This window comes from Camelus dromedarius, chromosome 8 (assembly GCF_036321535.1).
Source record: "Camelus dromedarius isolate mCamDro1 chromosome 8, mCamDro1.pat, whole genome shotgun sequence".
Classification (NCBI taxonomy): Eukaryota; Metazoa; Chordata; class Mammalia; order Artiodactyla; family Camelidae; genus Camelus; species Camelus dromedarius.
In genome coordinates this window covers 45488801-45515753 of record NC_087443.1, presented here as the reverse complement: position 1 = coordinate 45515753, position 26953 = coordinate 45488801, and the positions used below count along the sequence as shown (strand labels likewise).

The 26953-nt window shown below is 34.6% G+C and overlaps 1 protein-coding gene across 1 annotated transcript in view; it reads right to left on the bottom strand.

Annotated features, from left to right (window-relative positions):
* Positions 1-26953, bottom strand: part of PCDH15 (protocadherin related 15) — a 1333392-nt gene that overhangs the window by 484495 nt on the left and 821944 nt on the right. The window contains exons 6-7 of the mRNA XM_064488173.1: positions 10616-10630; positions 10046-10111 (exon numbers count right to left, since the gene is read on the bottom strand). Coding sequence (XP_064344243.1) covers positions 10046-10111; positions 10616-10630 — 81 coding nt within the window. The remainder of the gene's footprint in view (positions 1-10045; positions 10112-10615; positions 10631-26953) is intronic.

The following is a 26953-nucleotide window of genomic DNA, read 5'->3' as shown; positions in this document are numbered from 1 at the left end:
ATTCGCCTACAATGATAAACGTTTTTATATACAAAATGGGGATTTCCAAATAAAAATATACAAAGTTAGCATGTTAATTAGGATTATGTAGGAAGATAATTTTCAATTTCAAATAGCTGGTCATTTACTTAAATTCAGGTATCAATTTTCATTGTTTTGTATCAACTAAAGAAAAGCAGGAAGTAGTATATGGTGGGGAATTAAAAAGTATAGAGAACATATTTTTTGAGACTTAGCTGATGTTTTGAAACAAACTGAAATCAAATAAATAATAATCTCTTGGGATGTATGATAGAGTTCAAAGGACAAATGGTATTAACTGACAAGACCCTATTCACTGAAGAACATTTAAGAGACATCAAGACTCAAGGTGTCAAAAGAATATGCAAATAATATAAATGAAACACTCACTCTCATATTTGCTACTCCTTGCAGGATGGAAATCTAGAGGTATGAACTGGTCATCAGTAATACAAAATCAGAACAAAAAGCTTCGCTTAAAACATAAAACGTGTTCCATAAAATGTATTCACTACAAAGAAACCTTAAACTCTAAGACTTGGGGCAATTTTCAAAGGTAGCATTTAAATCATTCACTATTTTTAATTCAGGTATAACCTTTAGTCTGACCCTTGTCGATGAGAGTCTTCACATCCCTAAAACACCACTTTTAAGGACAGTAAATGAGCACTGTAGAGATCAGTGGGTTGCTAGTTCCTTAGTAATAATGCCCACATCCTGCCTGTCTGAAAGTATTAAGATAAAACCAAGCACATCAATCAACATCTTCACCAAAACATGCTTTTATAAAGATGGCCACGTTATTAAGCAAAGTGAACATGTTTGCAAAGATTTTTCTGAAATGTGATTCCACTAGCCTTGAATCCTCGCATTTTTATTAATGATGTTTTGAATACAATGTAATACAATACAGATCACTGGTTATAATTTTGATGGTGCCACACTATCAAATTTTCAGACACTCAGTATTTATGGTAACCATCATGCTCACACTGACCTTTCAGATGATTGCAGCAGTCCTTATTGTGTGTTAAATAAGGCAATGATACCACCGAGTCAAATTGAGTGAATTCACATATTTTCTGATTTTTTTTTGGCATAACAGATTGTTTAAAGGGTAAAATTATCTAAAATTATAAAGATACATACACACAGAGTTGTCTATTTGAATTTGGAAGCATGCAAACTAGGGTATTGAGTAAGGGACAGGAAGAAGAATTATTGTTAGTAAGCTATAACTTGCTAGATGAAATTACTATCAACTGACTTGAAACCAAAAAATAATTCTGATTAATCTATATATATTCAGTCAACATCCACCTTCTCTCCTTCAACCACATTTGCTATCTCGTACTTTCTCCAGCCCATTTTTGCCATAGCTTAAATTTACCAGCATATTCTTCCTCATAGCCTTTGAATTTGAATTTTCCTCTATCTGCAGTGTAAGTTTCCTGGCTAAATGTGTGGCTCATATCTTCAGTCAACTTTGTTCAGGGCTCTGCTCAAACATGCTCTCCTTAGAGAAACACCTGAAATAGCACCACTGACTCCCCACTGGCCTGTCACTCTCTGTTCTCTGACTCTGCTTTACTTTTTTTTTTCTCCCTAGAGGTCTTGCGCCTGCCATTAGGAGGATTAGTTTTGCTTATTTTCTAGTTTTCCTAGTACACCTTGCCTGGTAGTTATTCCTTTCCTACTCAAAATCATTTTAAGAATCAACCCTCTCAACAACGCACAGGTCTGACAATTCAAATCAGTTTTGTAGACTAGTACATTTTCAAAGGCAAACAAGCAAAGCGAAGAATACCAGCAAAAGCAAGAACAGGTGAGAGGAGATTGTTTAATGTTCTCATAATGGGAAGAACCTTATTTCTGAGATGCCCTGAGTTAATAAAATTTCAGTGCTAAGCAGCCAGCACTTGACTTGAGAACTAAGAATTACTGTCAGATAAAATGCAGAATCTAGAAAACACAAATGAACATGGATACTAAACAAACAAGCAAACGAACAAAAAACCTTGCCTCTGGTCACCAGTGGCAAGTGGTTTGGGTAGGTTAAAAAGAATGTGGAGACAGGCTAATATAGTAAAACTATTTAAATAAATCCATATGAATTTTAACCAAGCTGAATGTACTTAAGTGGTGCATAGCAAAGAGAGTTTCCCACACCTTTTATTATTAAGTATAATTAAGGGATTCATTCTTATTTGAAGGAATAACTATATTACTATTTGCTTAAAGTGTATCACCTGATATGAATATAAAATCTAGCTTCAGTGCAGCTTCCAGTTTTATGAAGTAGCAATAGAGGAAGGGATACTACATACCTTCATATTTATGAATCCACATGGCATGCTTATAAGCATATTTAATTGAATTACATTAGCAATTCCAATAGGAAATATGTGGCATTTGAACATTTGTTTTGAAAACTGCTGTAGGAGATATTTTAAGCCCAAGAAATGATTCAAATCATCTGGGGGTTACTGATTTCCATTTAGTAATTGCTGAGAACTTTTACACTGTTGATTACTATCCTCTAGTCAAAAGTTCAGTAGTGGTCTGTGTCAGATTTCCAGTGTCCTAACAGAAGGAAACCATACCCTACTGCCTCAGCAACAAAGATCAATAATGCAGCAGCTGACGTTTGATCATGAACAGAAGTGAAAATACCATCCATAAAAAGGGGGAATTTGGGCAAGAGTCTTTGAGGGCAGGGAAATGGTGGAATCTAAGTCCACAGGAGACGGGGAAGAGCGGTTGTAGACAGAAAGTCCAGGAGCTTGATCCTAAAATCAGTAATTGAACTTTGGTGCTCCTCCCATCCCCGAGTTCCTAAATTTTCATCAGAGACTTTCTCCTCAAACTCATATTTATACAACCTAAGTGTGTGGTGGATATGCAGAGAAAGCTCAAAACCAAGTCCCCTTACGCCTTTACAACAAAATGTCACCTTATGGATGTCCCTACCCCCGTGCAGAAGGACTGCTGTCTTCTACATCATCCAAATTCACTTCTCTCATCTTCGTTGACTAGTTTAGGAGTTAAAATACTGGTGGCCTGCAGACCATTGTATAAATAGCATAGATGTGTTTTGTTTGGCTCATAGAAAGAATCAAAATTTAAATTAGAATGACTCATCTTTAATACACAGAATTTCCTATTCTGAAAAAACATTTTTTTTGAAGGATCTTTTCTACATGGTTACAAGTGGAGAGAACCTAACAGGCCCTCCCTCTTTGTACCAGACAGGCCCATTCTTTGTTGTCCACTAAGGCCCACGGCCCATGGCCCATTTCCCAGCCGTCTGTGCAAATGAAATCAACACTAGCTTCAGCTGTTTGCCCTAGAGACTTAGGATTAAGCTATCTTCTCTACAGAAAAGTGGTTCATTATAACAGCATTGTTTGGGATTAAGTGTCTGTGATGTAATTTAATTCCACATAATTCAAATTTATTTCCATTAAATGTCAGATTAAAATAAAGGATTTAAATAAAAAGGCAAAATACAGTTAGAATAGAATTTTCAGTGTCTTTTTCATTTCCTTAGGCACCAGGGGTTACTTTACATGATTTAATCATTCCATCATCATTAATGACATTAGCATTCTGAAACTTAAACAGTAAATGAAAGGCCGCTAACTTCAAGAGAGTTTTCCCTACTTAAAATACCCTAGCTTGCAGGCCTCTTTGCCTTCCGTCTGCTTTGTGTACTTCTCCTGTCCCTTGATTTACGATCATTCCATTAGCTCCAGCAATACAATTGCATACTGAGTGCTCTATGGTCAACAAATGAAAAGGAAGCTCATAAATGATTAAATGCCAATATAATTTTACATAACGTAAGATAAGAAACAGTTCTCTTAATGCTTAGACACGTTTCAGTTTACTTGTTTCACAGTTACATATGGAGAAGTTTGCAGCTGCTGATTCTTTAGAAAATGATACTTTGGCACAAATGAAAAGAAGTAGAATGCATTGTTGCTTATGTAGCTTCAGCAGTAATGATCAGAGCCAAATTGTTTTCTATTAGGACAATCCTCTTAGTCACTATTATAAGAGGATTCAAATACATGAGGAATTGGACATGAGTTCTTTTACACCAACTTAGGTCTAATATTGACAAATGTATTTTTGGATGGTTTTATTTAACTCCTTCATAATTTATGAAAAATTCTGTTTCCTTATTAATGTGTACACCCTTCACTAGAAATAACTCACAATGACTTGATGACTAAGACAAGTAAAGAACAGAATGACAAACTTGTAATCATGACTGGAGGCTACAGGACACCACAGCAATCGAGCTAGAGGACTACTAATGTCTTATAAAAAGATAGAATATTTCAGCAGTTAAGAATCAAGTTAGGATGTTACAAAAATCATAAAACAAAGGGGCATATTTTTTTCGGTTTATCCAGAAAAATAAAACCATCATATTGAGGTAAAGGTCATTTGTTTTATGTCAATGCTGATGATCTTCTATAACTCCATACAAAGTGTTGGTCTTAATGCTTCATAAGCTTGTACAGCCATCTATTAATTTACCTTAGTCTGTATGGAACTTCTATTGTTAGAGTTGCTATATTCTGTAAGTTTACAGTCTGCTGCATAAAGGCATCCTTTCTTTTATTTCTTTTAAATTTTATTAATTTTTCCATATTTCAGATAGAATTCTAGGATTGTTGCTGAAAGCTATCACAGACAAATGCTATTTCCTTTAGCAGTAAGACAATGCCCAATGGAGGTGGGGGAAAAGTGACTTCAGAAAGTAATTGTTTAAAACCAAACCCTTAGAATTATTCCTACCATAGGGCATATATACTAGATCCTCCTTTCTCTATTATTTTCATGAGTAAAACACTATTCAATTTTTCAAGAGCTTAATATCTAACAATGTACCCTATATTTCAAGTTTATATTTAACATGTAAATGAGGTAGGCAACCCTATGTGTCTTATTTGAAATAACTAAAATACTTACCATAGAGCTGAGAGACAATTATCTTAAACTGTATCCTTGTTTTGACACATTGAAGGAAACAAGGCCCTAAGGACAGGCCCAGCTAAGGATTTCAATCTTGTGATAACATTTCTCCCAAACATTGACATGAGCTAAGGACTCTGTCTATGGCAACTATATTGAAACATTTTTTTTTCCACCTACTACATATTCCTCGCACCTTCAAGCTCTTGGTTGCACCCTCAACCTGTTTCACTTTACCCCAATAGAACACTGTCATCCAGGCTGCCTGATGACTTCCCATCTTGGCCCCTCAGTTTCCTCTCTTCCCAGCGTCTTGTGCAGCCCCTCATTTGGGCTTCTGGTCCTCTTTGACTCTGAGCTGTTCTATAGAATTAACTCATCTTCTACTCTAGTTGTTCTCCTTGCAAAAAAAATTCCTGCCAGTTTGAACCTTGCTCTCTTTAGAGAATGAAAAGAGAATGAAGCTAAATAGGCAAAACGGGAGGGTTCCGAACACTTGGATGTCAAAAAAAAAAAAAAAATTTTATCATATCACACTTTGTTTAAACCTTTAATATTTGTAAAGAAGCATTAGATACTTAAGATTTTTCTTTCAATGAGAGTAAGGCTTGTTTTACTAGGAGTGTGTGCAACTCTACTTGCAAGTAGCAGTGTGTAAGGCAGAGTCTGGTTAACTCCTTTGCTATAAATCTAAGAGATAAGTAATTGGCAACTAAAATGAAAGTGAAATGTCAACATAAAAATTTAATCTTCTTCTCTTCCAAGTTTAGTGATTTTGACAATGGAAGGAAAAGGATGGTGGCAAGTACCTTCTCAGTGCCCCTCAATGCCATCACTGCTTCAGATGAAAAACCAATCTCCCCTCACCACCCTAGCTGCATGCATTGTGCATCTCTTTAACCTCCTCCACCTCCCTAGAAGCACAGGATGTTCTGTAATACTTAACCAGCTCATACCTGGTTCTGAAATGTGCCCTGACAAGCACCAGGAAACATTTTCATTGAATCAGCTGCAGCATTCTCTGTTGACAGCTGCTTTCATATTGTGAAGACACTCAGTCATCTTTCACTTCTCAAATTTGCTGTAAGCCCACAATATCTTGACTTTAAATCCATAAAGGGCATTTAGGATGGGCCGCCTAATTTCTCACCTAAATAGTGATATTGTTTTGGCTGTGAATCTATCCATTTTTGTACAATCATAGTGTTCAAACCATGACTTCAAATCATTTTCTTGTCCCCTTGGCTCAGCATTGCCTGTGTATTTATCCAGTTTCTGAGAATTAGTCTGAACCGGTTGTTCCAAAGTTCATCTGAATTCCATTCCATAGCTGTTGTAAAGCAGCCAGGACCCTGATTTGGCTGGCACTCTAAGGTTTAAATAGTTCCAATACAATTGTTCCTGCCCCTCTCTCCTTCCAGTAAGAACTCAATGCCATTAAGCAACTCGGAGTCCAGTGAAACTAAAAATAAGTTTCCAGAAATGTTTTTAAAACTTAATTTTCTTGGCGCAGCATTAAGTTCACAATGCAAATGAGGGCGATGCTAAGATTCTCCATCTACCTCTTGCCCACCCACATGCATAGCCTCCTCCATCGACAGCATCACTCCCTAGAATGTTTTTTTTTTTTTTTAAACAAAGGATGGATCTATATTAACATATCATCACCCAAGTCCACAGTTTCTTAGGTTTTACGTTTGGCATGCATTCTGTAGGTTTGGACAAATGTATGATGGCATGCATCTATCATTAGAATATTATAAATAGTGTTTTCACGGCCCTAAAAGCCCTCTTTGCTCTGCCTGTCTCTCCCCCACCCACTCCTAGAAGTTACTGATTTTTTATTTTCCCATATTTTTGCCTTTTCCAGAATGTCAGAGTTGGAATCATGCAGTATGCAGTTTTTTGGATTGGCTTCTTTCATGTCTTTTCATGGATTGATAGCACATTTCTTTTTAGTGCTGAATTTGTCTGGATGTACCACAGTTTATTTATCCCTTGACTTCCTAAAGGACGTCTTGCTTGCTTCCAAGTTTGGGCAATTATGAATAAGGCTGCTATAAACATCCATGTGTAGGTTTTTGTGTGGACATAAGTTTTCTGGAAGGAATTTTTAGATATTATCATTTAACAAGGTAATATGTTCTAAGTCTGTTTCTCAGTATACATTGGCCCTTTTAAATGTAATTACTCATTAAATATGCTCTCTATACTAGCTGGAGAACTTTCTGGTAGTGGTCAGGAACCAATGTGTTTCTCTTTTTGGGTTGACTTTGCATCCTTACCATATAAGCTTGATTTTTCTGGTAGTTGTGAGGAAAATAAAATGGTTCATATTGAGGGTGATCTAATGAATCTTATCAATTTGCTGCCGAGGACAGTGACCAAGGAGGGGAACAGTCTAACAGGTACTACGATGAGAAAGAAGTTTATGCACCTACACCTGTTAAGTTTTTTAATTCTTTCAAACATATACACATGTGCAAATGCTTTTAGCATACATATTCACAAAAACAAAATATTTCCATCCCACAGAATCTAAAAATCTTCAAAGATGTCGACTCATGTGACAAATAATGAACATTCTAGAAATGTACCTTAGTGACTTATATAGAAAAATGAAGTATAGATTTTTTAAAAGCCTGAGTTACTTAAAAGCTACTCTTTATTAGAAGGTATACTTAGCAATGGAGATTATTTAGCTGTAGACATCAATCAAGTAAGCCAAAGGCAAGTTGATGCACAATAAACTTACTAGTTTGTCTTAATAAAGGATTTGCTATGCATCACGTTTAAGACGCCCCAGAACCTTTAAAAATAAGTGCTTATTGTAATGGTAAAATAGGATATCTACATGCTTGTTACGACCAGTTACAAACATGCAAGGAAAAACAAATTAAGGGTTTGGGCAGGACTAGAACTGTCTTATTGGTGAGTTTCTTAGACTGCCTGAGGAAAAATATGAGAACATTTTCATGGATTGTTTCCTTTAGACTTTTAAGGCAAGGATGATTATGCATTACATTATAATATCTGGCAGAGATTCATTTGATCACCGTATTTCTAGAAATTTAATGTGAAAGGAAAATGTAAAACATTTAATCTCTAGATTGGCACTTACACTCCTTGTGATGACACTTAAATCACTTTGGCAGCATTCTGAGTAGTTGGCAGTTTCTACAAAATATGCCAGTTAAAGAGCACAACATGAGTACACTACATCGTGTCACATTCTTCTAAAACACAAATACTGAACTTCCACCACCTGCCACCATACAGCACTGCCATGACATCTTTGTAGAGATCCTGAGCTCCTTTAGAAAGTGGGATCTCATCAGCACAAGGTGAGAGAGGCAGTATCATTACCGTGGCTACCATTATCTGGTGGGCAGAATAAGTTCTCTACAGAATTACATGTTAAAAAAAGTTAAATCAAATGCTTCAGTTCAGTTCAGCTTATATGTTCAAGGGAATTGGTGAACAGTAAGAAAGTATATATTGGTCTTCTACCGTGTTTATTTTTTGTCTCTAGTTAAAAAGACAAACTGTCTTCATTATAAAATGTTTAGAAAACACAGATTTGTTCACAGATAAATAGTTAGGGATAAATAAACCATAATTCCACATGTGAGAATTTTTCTGGTCTAGTATTTTTATTTTTCCTTCAGATATATATAGGACTTATGATACATTTAAAGAAATTGGATATAATGACTCACTGACCTCATATGCTTTCAAGCTCCATAGGGATTGACTTTTTTTAATTATTATTTTTATTGTAGTCGATTTATAATGTTAATTTCATGTGTACAGCAAAGTGATTCAGTTATACATATACATATATATATAGGATTGATTTTTTAAAATGATCAAAACACTCAAATCTGCAAATTCTTAAAAAAAATTCTAAAATTTAGTATAGACACAAGTTTGTTTAAACAGAGGCCAGCAATGTTGTGGGCTTTTTTGGCTGATTCCCAAGGATGTGAAGAATATGCAAGAAAAGTTTATGCTGATTCTTCAAAATGAAAAGTAAAAGGAATGTTTCTAATATAGCACAATAAATCAACAATGAGGTGAACCCATGCAACTATTGGGTATATTGTAGAAATTTTCAAAATATATGTAGGTTGAATTCCAGGAAACGGTCATTTCTAATAAGCCACTTGACAGTTTTTTTTTTTTTTAACATCAATCTATAAAATAATGTTTAGCCTGGACAGAAAGTACAAATCAAACAAACCCAGTGGAAGATATGTTACAGAATTAGTACAGTAGTAGTAGCCATGGAACATTCTCACATCTAGAGTACTGTGAGAGAAACCAAGATTCAAGGAGTTACCACTTAACTGTTACCTGGTAGAGGAGGAGAATCTTAAACATCCATAGAGTTTACAGAGACTAGGAGAGTGTTGTGGAATAAAAGTGCTAATTACATTTTTTGTTTTTGATAAAATTATATTTTTGAAGACAAACTTAATAAAAATTAGGAATTAGTTAATTATGGCAGACTGAGTGAAAATTCTCTAGACCTTCTGTCAGGCTCTCTGTTCCCAACTTTCAGTTTTCTCATCAAAGCATTCTTAAATCACCACATCTAATAGGCTATTGATCTTAATCCTTACCAGATTGTAGCCAATTTAAATTAGCAGTGCAAGGCTTACTTTGTGGTCCACTTCCTTTGGAGGAATACACTTGTGTCTCAGATAACTAACAGCATACATTATAGTCAACTCTACCTATTGACAAAAGTCCTAGATAGTATCTAGATGCATTCTTGGACTGATCCTGAGTCAGGTAACTTGTCTGCAATCACAACTAAGCATTTCTATTCATTGAGTCTCTCAAAATGCAATCCAAGGAAAGTATTTCCGGGGAATGGAATAACTTAAACCCATGAAGGGAAGAAATTAAAAGTGAACTGTCAGTGGATTTCGTTTGAGACTTCCATTTAGTACTTCCACACATATCATATCTAAGTTTGAAATCAGGAACCCCTCTTAGATTAAGTTGTTTTTAAAACAGAAAGCTCACTCACCATTCCGACTCTCTTCATCAATGGCAACTATGGTGGCTGGTGGTCCTCCCCTGGCTAGTTTGCAATCTAAAGAGAAAACAAGACAAAATAAGAAGTAAATACTACAGAGGCACTCTTAAATTAATTGAGAGGTACATTAATATTTAAAAAGAAAAAAAAGTCCTACAGTCAAATTAATATGCATCATTATTTTAACAATTTTTTTTTAAATTTTCATAAGAACTACATAGATTCCATACCACATCTGAACAGACACTTTGTATACCATCTTAGTGATGAGAAAATCTTACTGAGAAAACACCAGCAAAGACCACTGGAGAGCAGAAGTCCTTCAGGACAGAGATAATGGGATGGTAATTTAACCCAAAGAAATAACATAAAGGGATGATTAACAAGGATCAATTGTATGAAAGTTTCACAACAGAAACAAACATAATTGGACTTTAATTGTGATAAAGGGTCTAATTAAAGAGAGTGAATAGAATTTTAATAATGTTGTAAAGAGAATAAAACGAAGACAGACAAGCAATGCTCATGAGGTTGTTTGAGATTTTATTTTTGTTATCTTACCCTCATATTGCCAGTCTGGAGTCAAAAGTATAGAGTCATCAATGGAAGCAGATCAGAAAAATGGAAGAAAGAAAGGAAGAAAGAATATATGTATATATTTAGCGAAGATTTAAAGATATAAATAGCATTATACAATAACAGATATATCATCTAATGATTTGTGAAAATGAAATACATACAATCCTATATCAAATTTTGTAAATCTAACACAGCTATTAACAAGCTAACTTGATAATGTATGTCACTATCATCTTAAAAATTCATTACAGATCACCTTGCAAATAACATAAAATACCTTTGTTTCCCATGAAAAGGTAAAAACAAATTACTTATGAATAGTCTATTATCTCTGTGTTAACGCCTTAAGAATGGTGCCTGTCAATCAGTAGTGATGACAAATTTGTTATTTCAAACACTGCTAATACCCAGGTATCTCATGATAATGAACATGTAAATAGTATCATGAGCTATAATATCCATGATAGCTGAAATACGAAAGCTTGTCTGCAAGATGTCAAATGTACACTTGTGGGACGTAAAGCACTCTCCTGGGAGGTACCCGGCTGGCCGGATTGGGCTGTGTTATGCAGTCAGATGTTCACGGCACACCCCTGGGACTGCAACATAAATCAGATTTGCTTAAAGCCATCCAAGTATGTGTGCTATTTGGAAGATGATTACAAGACTTACTTATTAAAATTCTGCTATTATGTACATGGGCATGAATAATAAGGGCTTTGGCAAGCACTATTCTATACTGTAAGATACGTGCTCTCATAAGAAGCTTAAAACATCAGAGATGTACAAATTTTCTCTCTTCATACCTACCAATATTCAAGGAGTTTCAAGTCCCGGCATTTTTAGATCAAAAATATCTCATACTCATTTTACTCCTTCCTCTCCTTCCTCGACCCCCTGCCATTGCACAGCTCCTCACTATTTGTCCCTTTTACTCTTGGAAACGTTTCCTCACTGATCTCTTGGAAGCTTTGTTCTCGTCCTGCATTCATTTATTCACTTCACAAGAATTATTTTATGCATCCAAATCAAAAGTAAAAATGGCACTTCTCTGTACAAAAAAAACGTGTTTCCTTTGGAGTGAAGGAGAGAAGAAAAAATTTTTTAGGATCTCATTCAAAAGTTTTTTTTTTTTAAACCATTTCAAAGGATGGCATAGTCTCAACATTATTAACTTAGAATCAAGCACTGTGCCCTGAGTCATATCAGAGCCCTTACTCTTGTTAGAATGTACCTCTGCAGAGGCAATTTGTGGAAAAAATAAAGGAAACTTGACTAGTTCTTATAAGAAGCAATTCTTAGATTACCAAATATGCCTTCTATTTTTTTTCAAAGAGGAGTTACTTTTCAATATTCTTTTCTCTCTCTCTTTCCATATATATGTGTATATATGTATATGTATGTGTGTATATGTGTATAATACTTATAAGGCCACTGCTTCAGTTAAGATCCTCATAGCTGCAAAGTAGACAAAGATATGAATATTGACAAATGAATTGATACATAATCAATTTTATAGGCAGGCAGGATACAGGCAAAGGAAAGAAGAAGAAAGTTGGCTATAAATAAACAAAAGCCTTCCACCAGCTGGTTACTATTACATTTGTGGGTAGACTTTTTCCATACAGTTAAGTATGACCCCCCATATCCCAGCCCTGCCTAACTCTATTGCCCTTTCCACTCTCATAGTTCATTCTTTAGCCATAGCCAACCATGCGTATGTGTGCTGAACCATCTGCTGCAATGCCTTCCTCCTCCTCTTCCTCTGATTAACTTTTATTCTCTCAAGAACCTGACAAGGCATCACCTCTTCTAGAAAATTGTCCTTGTCAGTCTAAACTAAATGCCTCTCTGAATTCCTTCAATTGGAATTGGATTCCACTGGATTCCACTGGAAAAATCACCTCATTAAAAATGTATTAGTGTGTTTTTCTCACAAGAGCTCCAACAGACCACGTCTGTGTCTTATTCATCTTAGGAACCACAAAACCTGACAAGAGTTGATCCTGAAAGAATATTTATTGATTTTTTTTTCTCAACTATAGTCAGCCCAGCCGCAGTCTCTCATTGAACATGCCTCCATGAGCGCTGCTCGGAACTCTGTTTTCATGTCCTCACCAACAGAAACAGCCCAGGAATAAAGGTGCAGCTACAGTGCCTCCTAGTCAGACCCCTTTGGATAACTAAGCTTTATTCTTCTGGTAGGTTCTGAAACCCCACAAAAAGAGATTTTCATGCCCAACGAATACTTTCTTTATTCTAACCAAAAATGATTTAAAAAAGCTTTTTAGAGTCACAACACTAATGAAGAGAAGTTTATCAGATGCATAAAAATGATCTATTAATAACGTTGTTCACAACAGCCAAAGTGTTCGTTTTGGAATGATGTGTTCATGAAAGTATAATTAGTTTTGAAATGCATAAAATATTTTTAATAACAAGTATGTTCAGAAATGTCTTGGAAAAAAGTAATAGTGGATGGAATAGCCAGGGATGTATTATGTGTGCAAAACATCTAAAAGGAGATCAAAGTGAAAACTAGAAAGCAATTTGGGGGCTGGGTGATCCTGTTCTCTATGCTCTGTGGATAATCTGTCTGCCACAGGACAGGCAGGTTAGCCCATGACGCCTGTACCTTGGAAACGGACTTCCGTATTCTATTTAATTTCACCCTTGACTGTCTAGGTTAAATCACAAATTCATTGTTTTTCGTGCCTCAAATTTCTAACCTCTCAGGCCCCTACCCGAGTCCCATATCAATTTGTTGTAAAGTGCAGGATATGAATACAAATACCTGAATGTGCAGTGTGATTTGTTTTTGCAAATCTGTCATCAAACTAAAAATAAACTATATATTTTTTTCTACAGATTCTTAAATATTCTCATGCAATCAGTCAGATTTAAAACCTAAAAAGAAGTATTAGCAAGATATATAATGACTGAACCTGGGTTACACTGTTCTTATTGAAGACTAAGGCTTAAGAGCATGTTACAGAAAGCTCATGCAAAGGCTGTAATCCAGAATTGTTCAAATATGTTCATTCCTTACTATGAAGAGAGAACAGCCAGGGAGACCCTATTTCCACCTTAGCCTATTCTCAAAAGATCCATTTAAAGGTCAAACAATGTCTTTTCAATAACATTTCAAATCTATTCACTTTTTCGCCCCCATAAATTAACATGGCAGCTGTCATCAATATGTCAATGACTTGCATATTGTATTTCCTGCCCAATTGTCTCCTCTGAGTCTGGGTCCTACTGCTTAGACATTTGCACTTGTAATTTCAAGAGTGCCATAAATGTAAACTCCAAAATGGAATTCCAGTTGCTACCCCCAGCCCATACCTGGCCTCTTCCAATGTGTATTATTTCAGTGAATGGCACAATTTTGCACCAAATTGCATAAACCAGAAAGGAGGAAGGTCACTTTTGAGCCTGCACATCTCCCTTGCCTTATGTGTTGAATCCCTCAATAAATCTTTAATATAATTCTTACAGAAAAACTTCTCATACCCACTTACAGCTTTCAATCTCTGAGGTCACTACGCTAATCCAGTCTCTTATCTAACCAAAAGGTCTTCCTAACTGTTCATCCTACAGGCAATCTGCCCCACTCTTTAATTTTTTATGTTTACCTGCATTGTTTTTTTTTTTACAAATAAAAATGTGCCTGCTTTTTAATAATGTGCCATTGCTTTTAGGTTAAAACAACATTTTTATGGCCTTTGAGCCTCCATAGACTATGATTTCAGAATGAAAACCAAAAATAAATGGCCTTACAAGGTCCTGCATGATGCAGACTTCTGCTTCCTCTCCAGTCTCATCTACTTCCACGTCCTCACTTGCTCTTGGCATTTCGCACAGGTTTTTCTTAACTACTCTATGCTCCACCCCGAGTGACCTCAAGACCTTTCTGCGTCGCATTATTTCTTGTTTCTAATCTTCACCCTCAGCTCATCACGCACTGACATATCCTTTAGGTTTTCACTTGTGCTTCACTTTCTCAAACCATTTATGATCCCCAGTTTCCCTGATATACACTCTGATAACTCTGCCTCTTAATATTAATTTATGAATATCTGATTCCTCACTGACAGAAGACTTGGTGATAATCTAGATCCTGTTTCTGTTCCTCAGAAGTGTGCTCCCAGGGCTAAGCTCCTGTCACACAGCTGGCTCTCAGCAACTATGCAGTGAGTGCAAAAGTGAATAGCCTCAGCCAAATTTGCGACAATAATTAAAAACTCTATAGCTTAATCTTCCTTTTCCTCTCTTTAATCTTTGGAATGTCATCCTCATATAAAAATAATGGGGAAAGAATGGTCCATAATTTAGATGTGAAAGACAGGATCATTGACACCACCTCAGCAGGAGTGTAACAGGTAGCAGAACGTGCCACCTGAAAATAGGCCACTCAGGCAGGATTCTTCTACTTTGAGAGCAATCAAGACCTCAAGACCCAGCAGATTTAGGGAAAGCTTTTTTTTTTTTTTTTAACTTCCTCTTTAAATGCCTATACAAATTTTAAATGGGATTTGTATCAGGAAGAGAGCTGTTACCAGAGTTAACTTTTCATCTGAGAGAAGTCTCTGCACAGCAGGGCAAATATTTGTTACCAGATATTTCCTCTTCTCATCTTGCTGTGAATTGCCTTCCTTCCCTTTGAAGTCCCAGACCCTCTTCCCTTTTTTTTTAGCTCGGGGTGGTATATAAGCCTCAATTGCCTGGTTGCTTTTGAGTCTCAGATCTTTGTACGTAATTAAATTTGTTTTTCTCTTGTTAATCTTTTTTATTACAGGCGGGTTTTAGCCAAGAACCTAGAAATGTAGAGGAAAAATTATTTTTCCTCTCCTATGAGGAAAAGTCTACTGTTAAAGACAGGGACAGACAATTTTATAGGAATATGGGATTTTTGAGGGACTAGTTATGAAAGATCATAGAGGGCCCAGAATTATACAAATAGGAGTAAAGAAAAGAGAAGGATAATTTTTTACTTGCTTTCAATTATCTATAGTTTCTGTTAGAATGCTCCAATCATCCAACTGAGTGAAGGACTGTCATGGAGCAAGGTTATTCCAATATCCTATTAATAGCAAGGGTGTATTCCAAGCCCTTTCATGATTTTATCAGATTGCTTTTTAAAGAAATAAAGCATAAAGACTTCAGATAGTAAAGCTTTTATGATGTCAGAAATCACAAATACTTTCGTGTCACCTTAGAATTTTTACTCAGCTGTTTCCTTCCCAGCTCCCTATGATTATCAGTGAATTATTCAAGCACCTAGCAGAGTATTTGACATATAATAATCATTCAATATATTAGTTGAACTAGGGAATATTCTCCTCCATGGAAAATGAATAAACCAACTCATTAAATCCTTAGTATTCATCATTTCAAATCTTTAGGGTGAGTGTTTATGTGTTAAGGACATAATTACCTCCCCTTCCCCCCCAAAAAAAAGTATTAAGGGAATTGATTCCTTGTATAGTATAGAGGTTAAGAATGTGCTTTGGAGTCAGATAACCAAATTTTACATCCTAATTTTGGCTTTTAAAAGTTGTGTAAATTAAATAGATTGTTGATTTCTTATACCTCAGTTTGCATAAATAGGTAAGGTAAGTATAATGACCTCATAGATCTCATAGATATATTACAACAAGGATAAATGAGATAATCTATGATAATTTCTTAGACTAGCAATTGGCAAAGTATAAAGGCAGAATAGATGCACCTTTAAATTTTTACAGTATCATTATTTTAAGAAGGAATGTATTTGAAGAGTCATTTCTCCTTTTTTCCTTTGATCAAAAGGTAGTAGAGAATCCCTTGGCTTTCCCTAAATTTTCAGTGAGAACTGGTCTTATTATCTATGTTATTGTGAAGTGCATTCTTAGGTAGAATAAAAGCAGTAGCATGAAGTGTCACTGATGGTCTGCATGGATAGAAAAATGTTGGAATTCTTATTCCAGGTAACAACCTAGAGAGACACTAACCAGGACTGAATTTCCTAAAGGCAAATTCTTGAACTCCAGGTTTAAGAAAATAGTAAGGTGCTCACAGTCACGCACTGGTCCCACAGTAGCCTTGAAATGCACTGGTGTCCAAATGATGAGGCAGAAAGATCTTGAGAGTTACAGATTTTCTGGAAACTTTATTTTTCTCAACATCTCTCTATTAGTTTGGGAATTCAAAGTCACCTGATCTCTCTTATTTAGAAGCTTTTGTTTTCATACAAACACACACACACATATATACACACACACACACACACGTTGAATCAGTTGCTTAGTTCAAAGCAATGTGGGCTCTCATTCAAAGGAGTTCTGTGCTCTCTTTAAGTTTCATGCTGCAGAAACATTTTAGTTCCAATTCACTGTCACAAGCAGCAGCAGAGGGACTATTCTAAATTTTTCTGTGGATCTTTGTAATACTCATTTCCAGGAAAATACACGTAGGAGTGAAATCTAAAAACAAAAAACAATCCCTATTTTACATTTTGACTCTCTCTGTCCTCGAAAAGAAAAGGAGTTTGACTTTGAAATTCATAAAATCAATAGAACCATACTCTAAGTTGTATGGTCTAAAACTGCAGTCAATAAAGACGAGGCATTAGGTCATGACTGAAGGAAAAGCAAAGTGAACTGAGTAAGCTAAAGGACATTGCAAGTAAGTCATTTTCATTTCAAGGATAAGATACACTGTTAGCATTAATAGATTTCATATTTTACCATGGAGGGAGGAAGGTATATTTTATGATGCCTTAGTGTCACCATTAATTGGATTATATAATTTGATTAAGATGTTCCAACTACATGGTCTATTACAGTAATGCTCACTGAAGTCATTAATGATTATTGCTCTACATCACTGCTTTCATTAGGGCAATTTACTGTAGAGGCCATGGCTCCCTCAATCGCTGCATTTTTTAAAGTTACTATTTGCTTCATATTATTCTATCTGGTCTATCAATGACATTAGTCATGTATGATGGCATCTAGTGAGAGAAAGAAAATCATTCTCATTCTTAAGAAGTAAATGGATCTAAGTAATCAAAAGAAAAGATTTCAGGAGCTGCAGGAGGAAGGCAGGGCAGGAACTTAATTGTCAGAAGTGTGATCAGAAGATCAAGTAATATTTTTAAAGCTTGTTCACTGAGATTATTACTATACTTTGTTATTTTATAATTTCATGTAAATGTGTTGTCAAATGTATTAGTATTTGCACCCAAATGTAATTATCTTACTTAATTCATAATACATGAGTTAGAAGCTCTTTGAGTTTTCTTTCCATTATGATGACAGTTTTTCCTTACTTGTCCAAACTTCCATCAAGTGATTATGACTATATTTGAGGAATTTGAGATGGGCGAAATAATTCTTGGTCCAAAGTATAATATCATCACTGGATCAGAAGAAGCAGCACAGTATTGGGGTTATGGACATGGCCTTGGGGAACAGACTGTCTAGATTCACTATGAGCCAGATTTCATCACTTGTTAGCTCTTAAGATCTTTGAAAGTTACTTAAACACTCAAGCTCAGTTGCGTTAGTTGTAAAACTGAAATCATAGAATAGTGACCAGCATATGCAAGTCCTTTATAAATTTTTGTTAGGTAAATCAGATTCTAACCATATGAGCAAATCACATACAAAATTTGTGTATCTCCACGTTTTAAAGGCAATGATGTTAACATATTTTTAATTAAGTAGTAATTTCTTACATTTTTCAACATTGAAAGGAAGGTCATATTTTATTAGCAAATCACAATAGGCTTAGGATATGTTAGCATTTTTGATATCCATTTAATGTACTGGAATAGTAACAATACATTTAATTATATGGCCACAGGTTGCTAGTACACATAGATATAACTGAATCATGCAAAGGATTTTGTTTTCTTTTGCAGGGGGGAGGTAACATAGGATATTTTAAAAATTATCAGAGGGATACTTAAAACTAAAATAAAAGTAAAAACTCTTTTTATTTATACAGAGTTTATATCTATTCTGAAAGCTCTTTTTGCAAGCTTGCTGTGTTACTCTAAAATATTTTTAAAAGGTTTTTCCATTCATTAGCTTGTTTTATCATATCCAATTTGTCCTTATGTTTTATAATTGAAATATAAAGGAGAAAGGAAGGGATAAGGGTTTGTGTCAATGAGAAAAACAACTATTCAAGAAACACTTTACAAAAAGTAGCTAAAGAATGTGTATTCATGTTGTTTCTGAGAGCTGATTTGTTATTTTATTTTCTAATTATTCTTCATGAAGTAGCTCAAAGGAAATTCTCAATCATGCTTCTTACTAAGATTCTCAACAAGGTCAAAAAATAAAAGCTGCAGCATCAATGTTACTGTTTAAAACTGCATTCTTCAAACAGAGAGATTCTTAATAATTCTTTGTTTACAGATTACTATGCCTGTTTACATCAAAGTTTTTGCCACAAGCCATTATGAGTATCCAAGCTGTCAGTAAAAAAACAAACTCTATGGATTAAATGATAAAGAAAAAATGTAAGCATTTTATCACTTATAATAAACACCATATCTATGTAAACATCACGTTTTCTTACATCCTTTTTTCCAGTTTTATTAAGATATTATTGACATATATGTAAATTTAAGGTGTACTTGTGCACAATGTGATGATTTGATACATGTATATAGAACTGATTACCACAGTAAGGCTAGTTAACTCTACATTCTCTCATATAATTAACCTTTTTTGGTGTGGTGATAACATTTAAAATCTACTTTAACAACTTCCAAGTTTATAATACAGTATTGTTAAATATAGTCACTGTGCTGTAAATTAAATCCTCAGAATTTATTCATCTTAGTGCTTGAAGACTGTACCCTCTGACCAACATTTCTCAAATTCTTTCATCCTCCAACAACTAGTAACCACCAGTTTCTATGAGTTCAGCTTTTTAAAAATTCCACACGTAAGTGAAAACACAGTCTATTGTATTGTTGCAAAAGGCAAGATTTCCTTCATTTTTATGGCTGAATAAAATTCCATTGTATACACATGCTACATTTTCTTCACCCATTTGTCAGTGGACGCTTATGTCGTCTCCATGTCTTGGCTATTGTGAATAATGCTGCAATGAACATGGTGGTGCAGATATCTCTTCGACAGTGATACCATTTCCTTTAGATACGTACCCAGAAGTGGGATAGCTAAATTGAATAGTAGTCCCATTTTAAATGTTTTTGAAACTTTGTACTGTTTTCCATTCTCACCAATGAGATACAATTCATTTTCTTCATATCCTTACCAGTACTTAGCATTTTTCTTTTTGATAATAAACATTCTATCAGATGTCATGTGATAACTCACCATGGTTTTGATCTGCATTTCCAAGGTTATTAGTGATGCTGAACGTCTTTTCATGTACCTGTTTACCATTCGTATGTTCTCTTTGGTAAAATGTCTCTTCAAGTCCTCTGTCCATTTTTTATCCTGATTGTTCTTTTGGCATTGAATTGTGTGAGCTCCTTATATATTTTAATTATTAATCCTTTATCAGGTAGTTTTGCAAATAATTTCTCCCATTCCATAGGTCAACTTTTCATTTTGCTTATTATTTCTTTTGCTGTGCAGAAGTTTTTAGTTTGATATAGTCCCACTATTTATTTTTGCTTCTGTTGCTTGTATTTTTGGTATCATAGCCCAAAAAACCATTGCCAAGACCAATATCAAGAAGCTTTTTTTTCTAAGTAGTTTTACAATTTGGGGTCTTATGTTTAAGTCTTTAATCCATTTTAAGTTAATTTTTATGAGCAGTATAAGATGTCGTTCTTTTACATGTACACCCAGTTTTCCCAGCACTGTTTATTAAAAAGGCTATCCTTTCTCCATTGGGTATTTTTGGCCCTCTTCTTGAATATAAGTTGTGTAGGTTTATTTCTGGGCTATGGATTAAATAACATTGATATATATGTCTGTTTTATGCCAGTATCATACTTTTTCAATTACTAGTTTGTAATAAAATTGAAATAGGGACAGCTGATGCCTCCAGCTTCGTTCTTCATTCTCAGGACTGCTTTGTCTACTTGGGGTCTTTTCTGATTCCATACAAATTTTAAGATTGCTTTCTCTATTTTTGTGAAAACTGCCACTGGGATTTTTATGGGGATTACATTAAACATAGATGACTCTGGGTAGAATGGACATTTTAATAATATTGATTCTCCTGATCTGTTAACATAGGATGTCTTTCAATTTATTTATTTACTTATTTTTAAATTCAGTTTCTTTCATCAGTGTCTCAGTTTTCACTGTACAGGTCTTACATTTTCTTGGTCAAATTTATTCATAAATATTTTATCATTTTTGATGGAATTATAAATGAGATTGTTTTATTTCTTGTTTATATTGTTCATTGTTAGTATATAGAAACAACTGATTTTTGTATATTGATTTTGTATCTGGCGAATTTACAGAATTTGTTTACTAGTTCTAAAAGTTTTGTAGTGGTGTCTTATGGATTTTCTTATATGAGATATCATCTGCAAATAGAGAAAACTTTTCTTCTACTTTTCTGATTTGAATGTCTTTTACTTCTTTTGTCTTGCTTAATCACTCTGGCTAGGACTTCAGTACTACGTTAAATAGGAATGGTGACAGTGGGCACCCTTGTCTTGTTCCTGATCTTAGGGAAAAGGCTTTCAGCTGTTAACTGTTGAGTATGATGTTAGCTGTGGGCTTATTGCATATGGCCTTCACTATGTTGAGATACATTCCTTCTATGTCCAATCTGTTGAGGTTTTTTGTGATGAATGTATGTTGGATTTCATCAAATGCTTTTTCTGCATCTTTTGAGATCATACGGTTTTTATCTTTCATTCTCTTAATGTTGTGTATCATGTTTATTAATTTGCATATGTTGAATCATCCTGCATCCCGGGAATAAATCCCACTTGATGATGGTATATGATCCTTTTAATTTGTTGCTGATTTTAATTTTTGAGTATTTTTGCATCTATATCCATCAGGGATATCAGTCTGTAGTTTTGTTTTCTTGTACTCTTCTTATCTGGCTTTGGTAATTAATGGTGGCATCATATAATGAGTTTAGGAATGCTCCTTCCTCTTCAATTTTTTTTTGAAAAGTTTCAGAAGGACTGACATTAATTCTTTTTTATTTTTAATTGAAGTATAGCTGATGTAAAATATTATATAAGTGACAAGTGTACAATATAGTGCTTCACAATTTTTAAAGGTTATACTCCATTTATAGTTATTATTACATATCAGCTACATTCCTTATGTTGTATAATATATTCAGGTAGCTTATTTTATACATAATAGCTTGTACCTTATAATCTTCTACCCATATATTGCCCCCACTCCTGCTTCTCACTGGTAGCCACTAGTTTGTTCTCTACATCTGTGCATCTATTTCTTTCTTTGCTATATTTACTAGTTTTTTGTATTCTTTAGCTTCCATATATGTGACATCGTATCTTATTTCTTTCTTTGTATGCCTTATTTCACTTAGCATAATACTGTCCAAGTCCATCCATGTTGCTTCAAATCAAAATTTCATTCATTTTTTATAGCTGAGTAATATTCCTGTGTGTGTGTGTGTACACATACATACCACTTCTTTGTTCATCTGCTGATGGATATTTAGGTTGCTTCAGTATCTTGGCAGTTGTAAATAATGCTGCTATGAATATTGGGGTGCACGTATCTTTTCATATTAGTGTTCTTGGTTTTTTTGGATATATGCCCAGTAGTGGATATGCTGAGTCATCTATTAGTCCTATATTTAGTCTTTTGAGAAACTTCCATGCTGTTTTCCACAGTGGCTACACCATTTTACATTCCCACTGACAGTGCACAAGGGTTCCCTTTTCCCTACATCTTCACCAACATTTGTTATTTGTGTTCTTTTTGATAGCCATTCTGATATGTGTGAGATGATATCTTGTTGTGGTTTTGATTTGCATTTCCCTGATGATAAGCAATGTCTAGCATCTTTTCATGTGCATGTTGGCTATCTTCATGTTCTCTTTGGACAAATGTATGCATAGATCTTCTGCCCATTTTTTAATCAGGTTGTTTGTGTTTTTGATATTGAGTTGTATGAGCTGATACTGACTTCTTATTGGTCATATCATTTGCAAATATTTTCTCCTATTCAGTAGGTTGTCTTTTCATTTTGTTGATGGTTTCCTTTGCTGTACAAAAGCTTTTAAGTTTAATTAGGTCCCATTTGCTGATTTTTGTTTTTATATCCTTAGCTTTAAGAGATGAATCAAAAAAAAAATTGCTACAATTTATGTCAAAGAATGTTCTATGTTTTCTTCTAGAAGTTTTATGTTTTCCAGACTTACATTTATATCCTTAATCCATTTTGAGTTTATTTTTGTATATGGTGTTAGAGAATGTTTCAATTTTATTCTTTTACATGTAGCTGTCCAGTTTTCCCAGCACCATTTATTGAAGAGTAAGTCTTATCTCCATTGCATATTCTTCCTCCTTTGTTGTAGTTAATTGATCATAGGTGCAGGGGTATATTTCTGAATTCTCTATTCTGTTCCATTGATCAGTGTGTCTGTTTTTGTGCCAGCACCGTATTTCTTTGATTACTGTAACTTTGTAGCATAGTCTGAAGTCAGGAAGTGTGATTCCTCCAGCTCTGTTCTTTCTCTACTGTTTTGGCTATTCAGGGTATTTTGCTTTTCATACAAATTTTAAAATTATTTGTTCTGGTTCTGTAAAAAATGCCATTGGCATTTTGAGAGGGATTGCACTGAATCTGCAGAATGCCTTGGGTAGTATGGTCATTTAACAATATTAATTCTTCCAGTCCAAGCACATGATGCATCTTTCCATCTGTTTGTGTCATCCTCAATTTTTTCATCAGTGTCTTATAGTTTTCTGAGTATAGATCTTTTGCCTTGTTTGGTAGTTTTATCCTAAGGTATTTTATTATTTTTGATGCGATGGTAAATAGGATTATTTCCTTAATTTCTTCTTCTGATAGTGAATTTTTAGTATATAAAAATTCAATTGATTTCTATATATTAATTTTGTATTCTGCAACTTTACCTAATTTATTGATGAACTATACTAGTTTTCTGGTAGTGCCTTTAAGATTTTCTACATATAGTATCATGTCATTTGCAAACAGTGACAGTTTTACTTCATCCTTTCCAATTTGGACTCCCTTTATTTCTTTTTCTTATGCAATTGCTGTGTCTAAAACTTCCAGTACAATGTTGAATAAAATTGGCAAGAGTGGGCATCCTTGTCTTCTTCCTGATCTTAGAGGAAATGCTTTCAAGTTTTCACTGTTGAGTATGATGTTAGCTATGGGTCTGTCATATATAGCCTTTATATTTTCAGATATGTTCCTTTTATGCCCACTTTCTGGAGAGTTTTTTTTTTATCAATTCATGTTGAATTTTGTCAGAAGTTTTTTTCTGAATTTTTCTGAGATGGCCATACAGTTTTTACTCTTCAGTTTGTTAATGTGGTACTATCACATTTATTGACTTGTGGACATTGAAAAATCCTTGCATACTGGGATGAATCCCACTTGATCATGATGCATGATCCTTTTAATATTTTGTTGGAGTCAGTTTGCTAGCATTTTGTTGAGTATTTTTGCATCAGTGTTTGTCAATGATAATGGCTTGCAACTTTCTTTCTTTGTAATGTCTTTGATTTTGGTGTCAGGGCCTGATAGAATCAGTTTGTAAGTATTCGTTCCTCTGCAATTTTTTGGAATAGTTTGAGAAGAATAGGTGTTAACTCTTCTCTAAGAGTTTGGTAGATTTCATCTGTGAAGCTATCTGGCCCTGGAATTTGTTGGGAGTTTCTTTGTTACTGATTCAGTTTCATTACGGATAATTGGTCTGTTTGTATTTTCTATATCTTCCTGGTCAGTCTTGGGAGATTGTACATTTCTAAGAATTTGTCTGTTTCTTCTGGTCTTCCATTTTATTGGTGTATATTTGTTTGTAGTAGTCTCTTATGATCTCTCTCTTTTTTAAATTATATAATTTATTTTAAAGTATCATATTTTTGTTTAAATTGAAGTGTAGTTGATGTACAATATTACATGTTACAGGTATGCAATATAATGATTCACAAATTTTAAAGGTTATACTCCATTTACAGTTATTACAAAATATTGGCTATATTCCCCATGTTGTACAGTACATACTTGTAGCTTATTTTATACCTGATATTTGTACCTCTTAATCCTCCCACCTCCATCTTGCTCCTCCCGCTCCCCTATCCCCGCTGGTACCACTAGTTCCTTCTCTACATCTGTGAGTCTGTTTCTTGTCTGTTATATTCACTAGTTAGTTGATTTTTTTTTTTTAGATTCCACATACAAGTGATATCTTACATTACTTGTCTTTCTCTGTCTGACTTATCTCACTAACCATAAAGCCCTCCAAGTGCATCCATACTGTAAGCCAGAAACTAAAACATTTCTTTTACTGCACATTTTTAAAATTTACATATATATGTATGTTTAACAGTCTTTATTTTAAAATCTATTGTCAGTATTGCTACCTGGCTTTTTTTGATTTCCATCTGAATGAAATACCTTTTTCCATCCTCTCACTTTCAGTCAGTGTGTGTCTTTAAACATGAAGTGAGTCTCTTGAAGGCAGTATATATACATAGGTCTTGTTTTTGTATCTTTTCAGCCACTCTGTGGCTTTTGGTTGAAGCATTTATTCCACTTACATTTTAAGTAATTAATGATACGTATTTTCTTATTGCTATTTTATTTGTTTGGGGATTGTTATTGTAGTTCTTTTTTCCTTTTCTGTTCCCTTATTATTTGATAACTACCTTTAGTGTTATGTGTGAATTTCTTGTGTGTATGTGTGTGTATCTGTTATAGATTTTTGGTTTGTGGTTACCATGAGTTTTTTTTATATATAGCAGTCAATCAATCAATCTACCTGATTATTTTAAGTTTCTGATCTCTTAATTTCAAATGCATTTTAGAAGCCCTGTATTTGTACCCTCCTCCTCTCATGATTACTGCTTTTGATATATTTTACATCTAATTGTTTTGTGTACCCCTTGTGTATCCCTTAGCTGCTAATTGTGGATATATATGATTTTAGTACTTTTTTCTTTTAGCGTTCTCACTAGCTTTGTATGTGGATGATTTCCTACCTTTCCTGTATGTTTGCCTTTACTGGTGAGCTTTTCACTTTTTTCCTACTTGGAAAAGTTCCTTTAATATTTCTTGTAAAATCAATTTGGTGGTGCTGAACTCTTTCAGCTTTAGTTTGCCTATAAAACTTTAGATCTCTCCATCAAATCTGAATTAGAGCCCTGCTGGGTGTTCTTGGCTGTAGATTTTTCCTTTCATCACTTTAAAAGTATTGCACCAGTCTCTTCTGGCCTGCAAGGTTTCTGCTGAAAAATCAGCTGATAGCCTTACAGGAGTACCCATGTATGTTATTTGTTACCTTTCCCTTGTTGCTTTTAATATCCTTTCTCTCTCTCTCTCTCTTTTTTTTTTTTGTCATTTTAATTAAATGTGACTTGGGGTGTCTCTTTGGATTAATCCTTTATATGACTCTCCGTACCTTCTGCACTTGGATGTCTGTTTCTTTTCCTAGGTTATGGAAGTTTTCAGCTATTATGTCTTCAGATATGTTCTCTGCCCCTTTCTCTCTCTTCTCCTTCTGGGACCTCAGTAATGTGAATATTAGTGTGCTTATGTTGTCCCAGAGATCTCTTAAACTGTCCTCATTTCTTTTTATTCTTGTTTCTGTTAAGCATCAGTAATTTCCACTACTCTGTCTTCTAGCTCACTGATATATTCCTCTGTATTATTTAGTCTATTGATTCCCTCTAGTGTATTTTTCATTTCAGTTATTGTAATCTTCATTTTTATTTGTTTGTCTTTATATTTCTAACTTTCTTCTGTCTCTGTACATCCATCCTTCTCCTAAGCTTTTTGATCATCTTTATGGTCATTACCTTGTACTACTTTCTGGGTAGATTTCCTATCTCCACTTTACTTAGTTGTTTTTCTGGGTCTTTATCTTATTCCTTTGTCTGAAGCATGTTCCTCTGCTATCTCATTTTACCTAAGTTGCCATTTTTATTTTGACATATCTAGTAGGTTGGTTATGTGTCCTAACCTTGGAGAAGTGGCCTTTTGTAGGAAACTTCCTATGCATCCCAGCATCTCTCTCCCTCTTGTCACCCAAGCTATATGCTCTAGTGTTTTCCCCTATAATGGCTGAATGGGCCCTTCTGTTGTAACAAAATGGCTATGTGGATGGTCTGGTATGCTTGATTGGCCTCCAGTCTAGTTGGT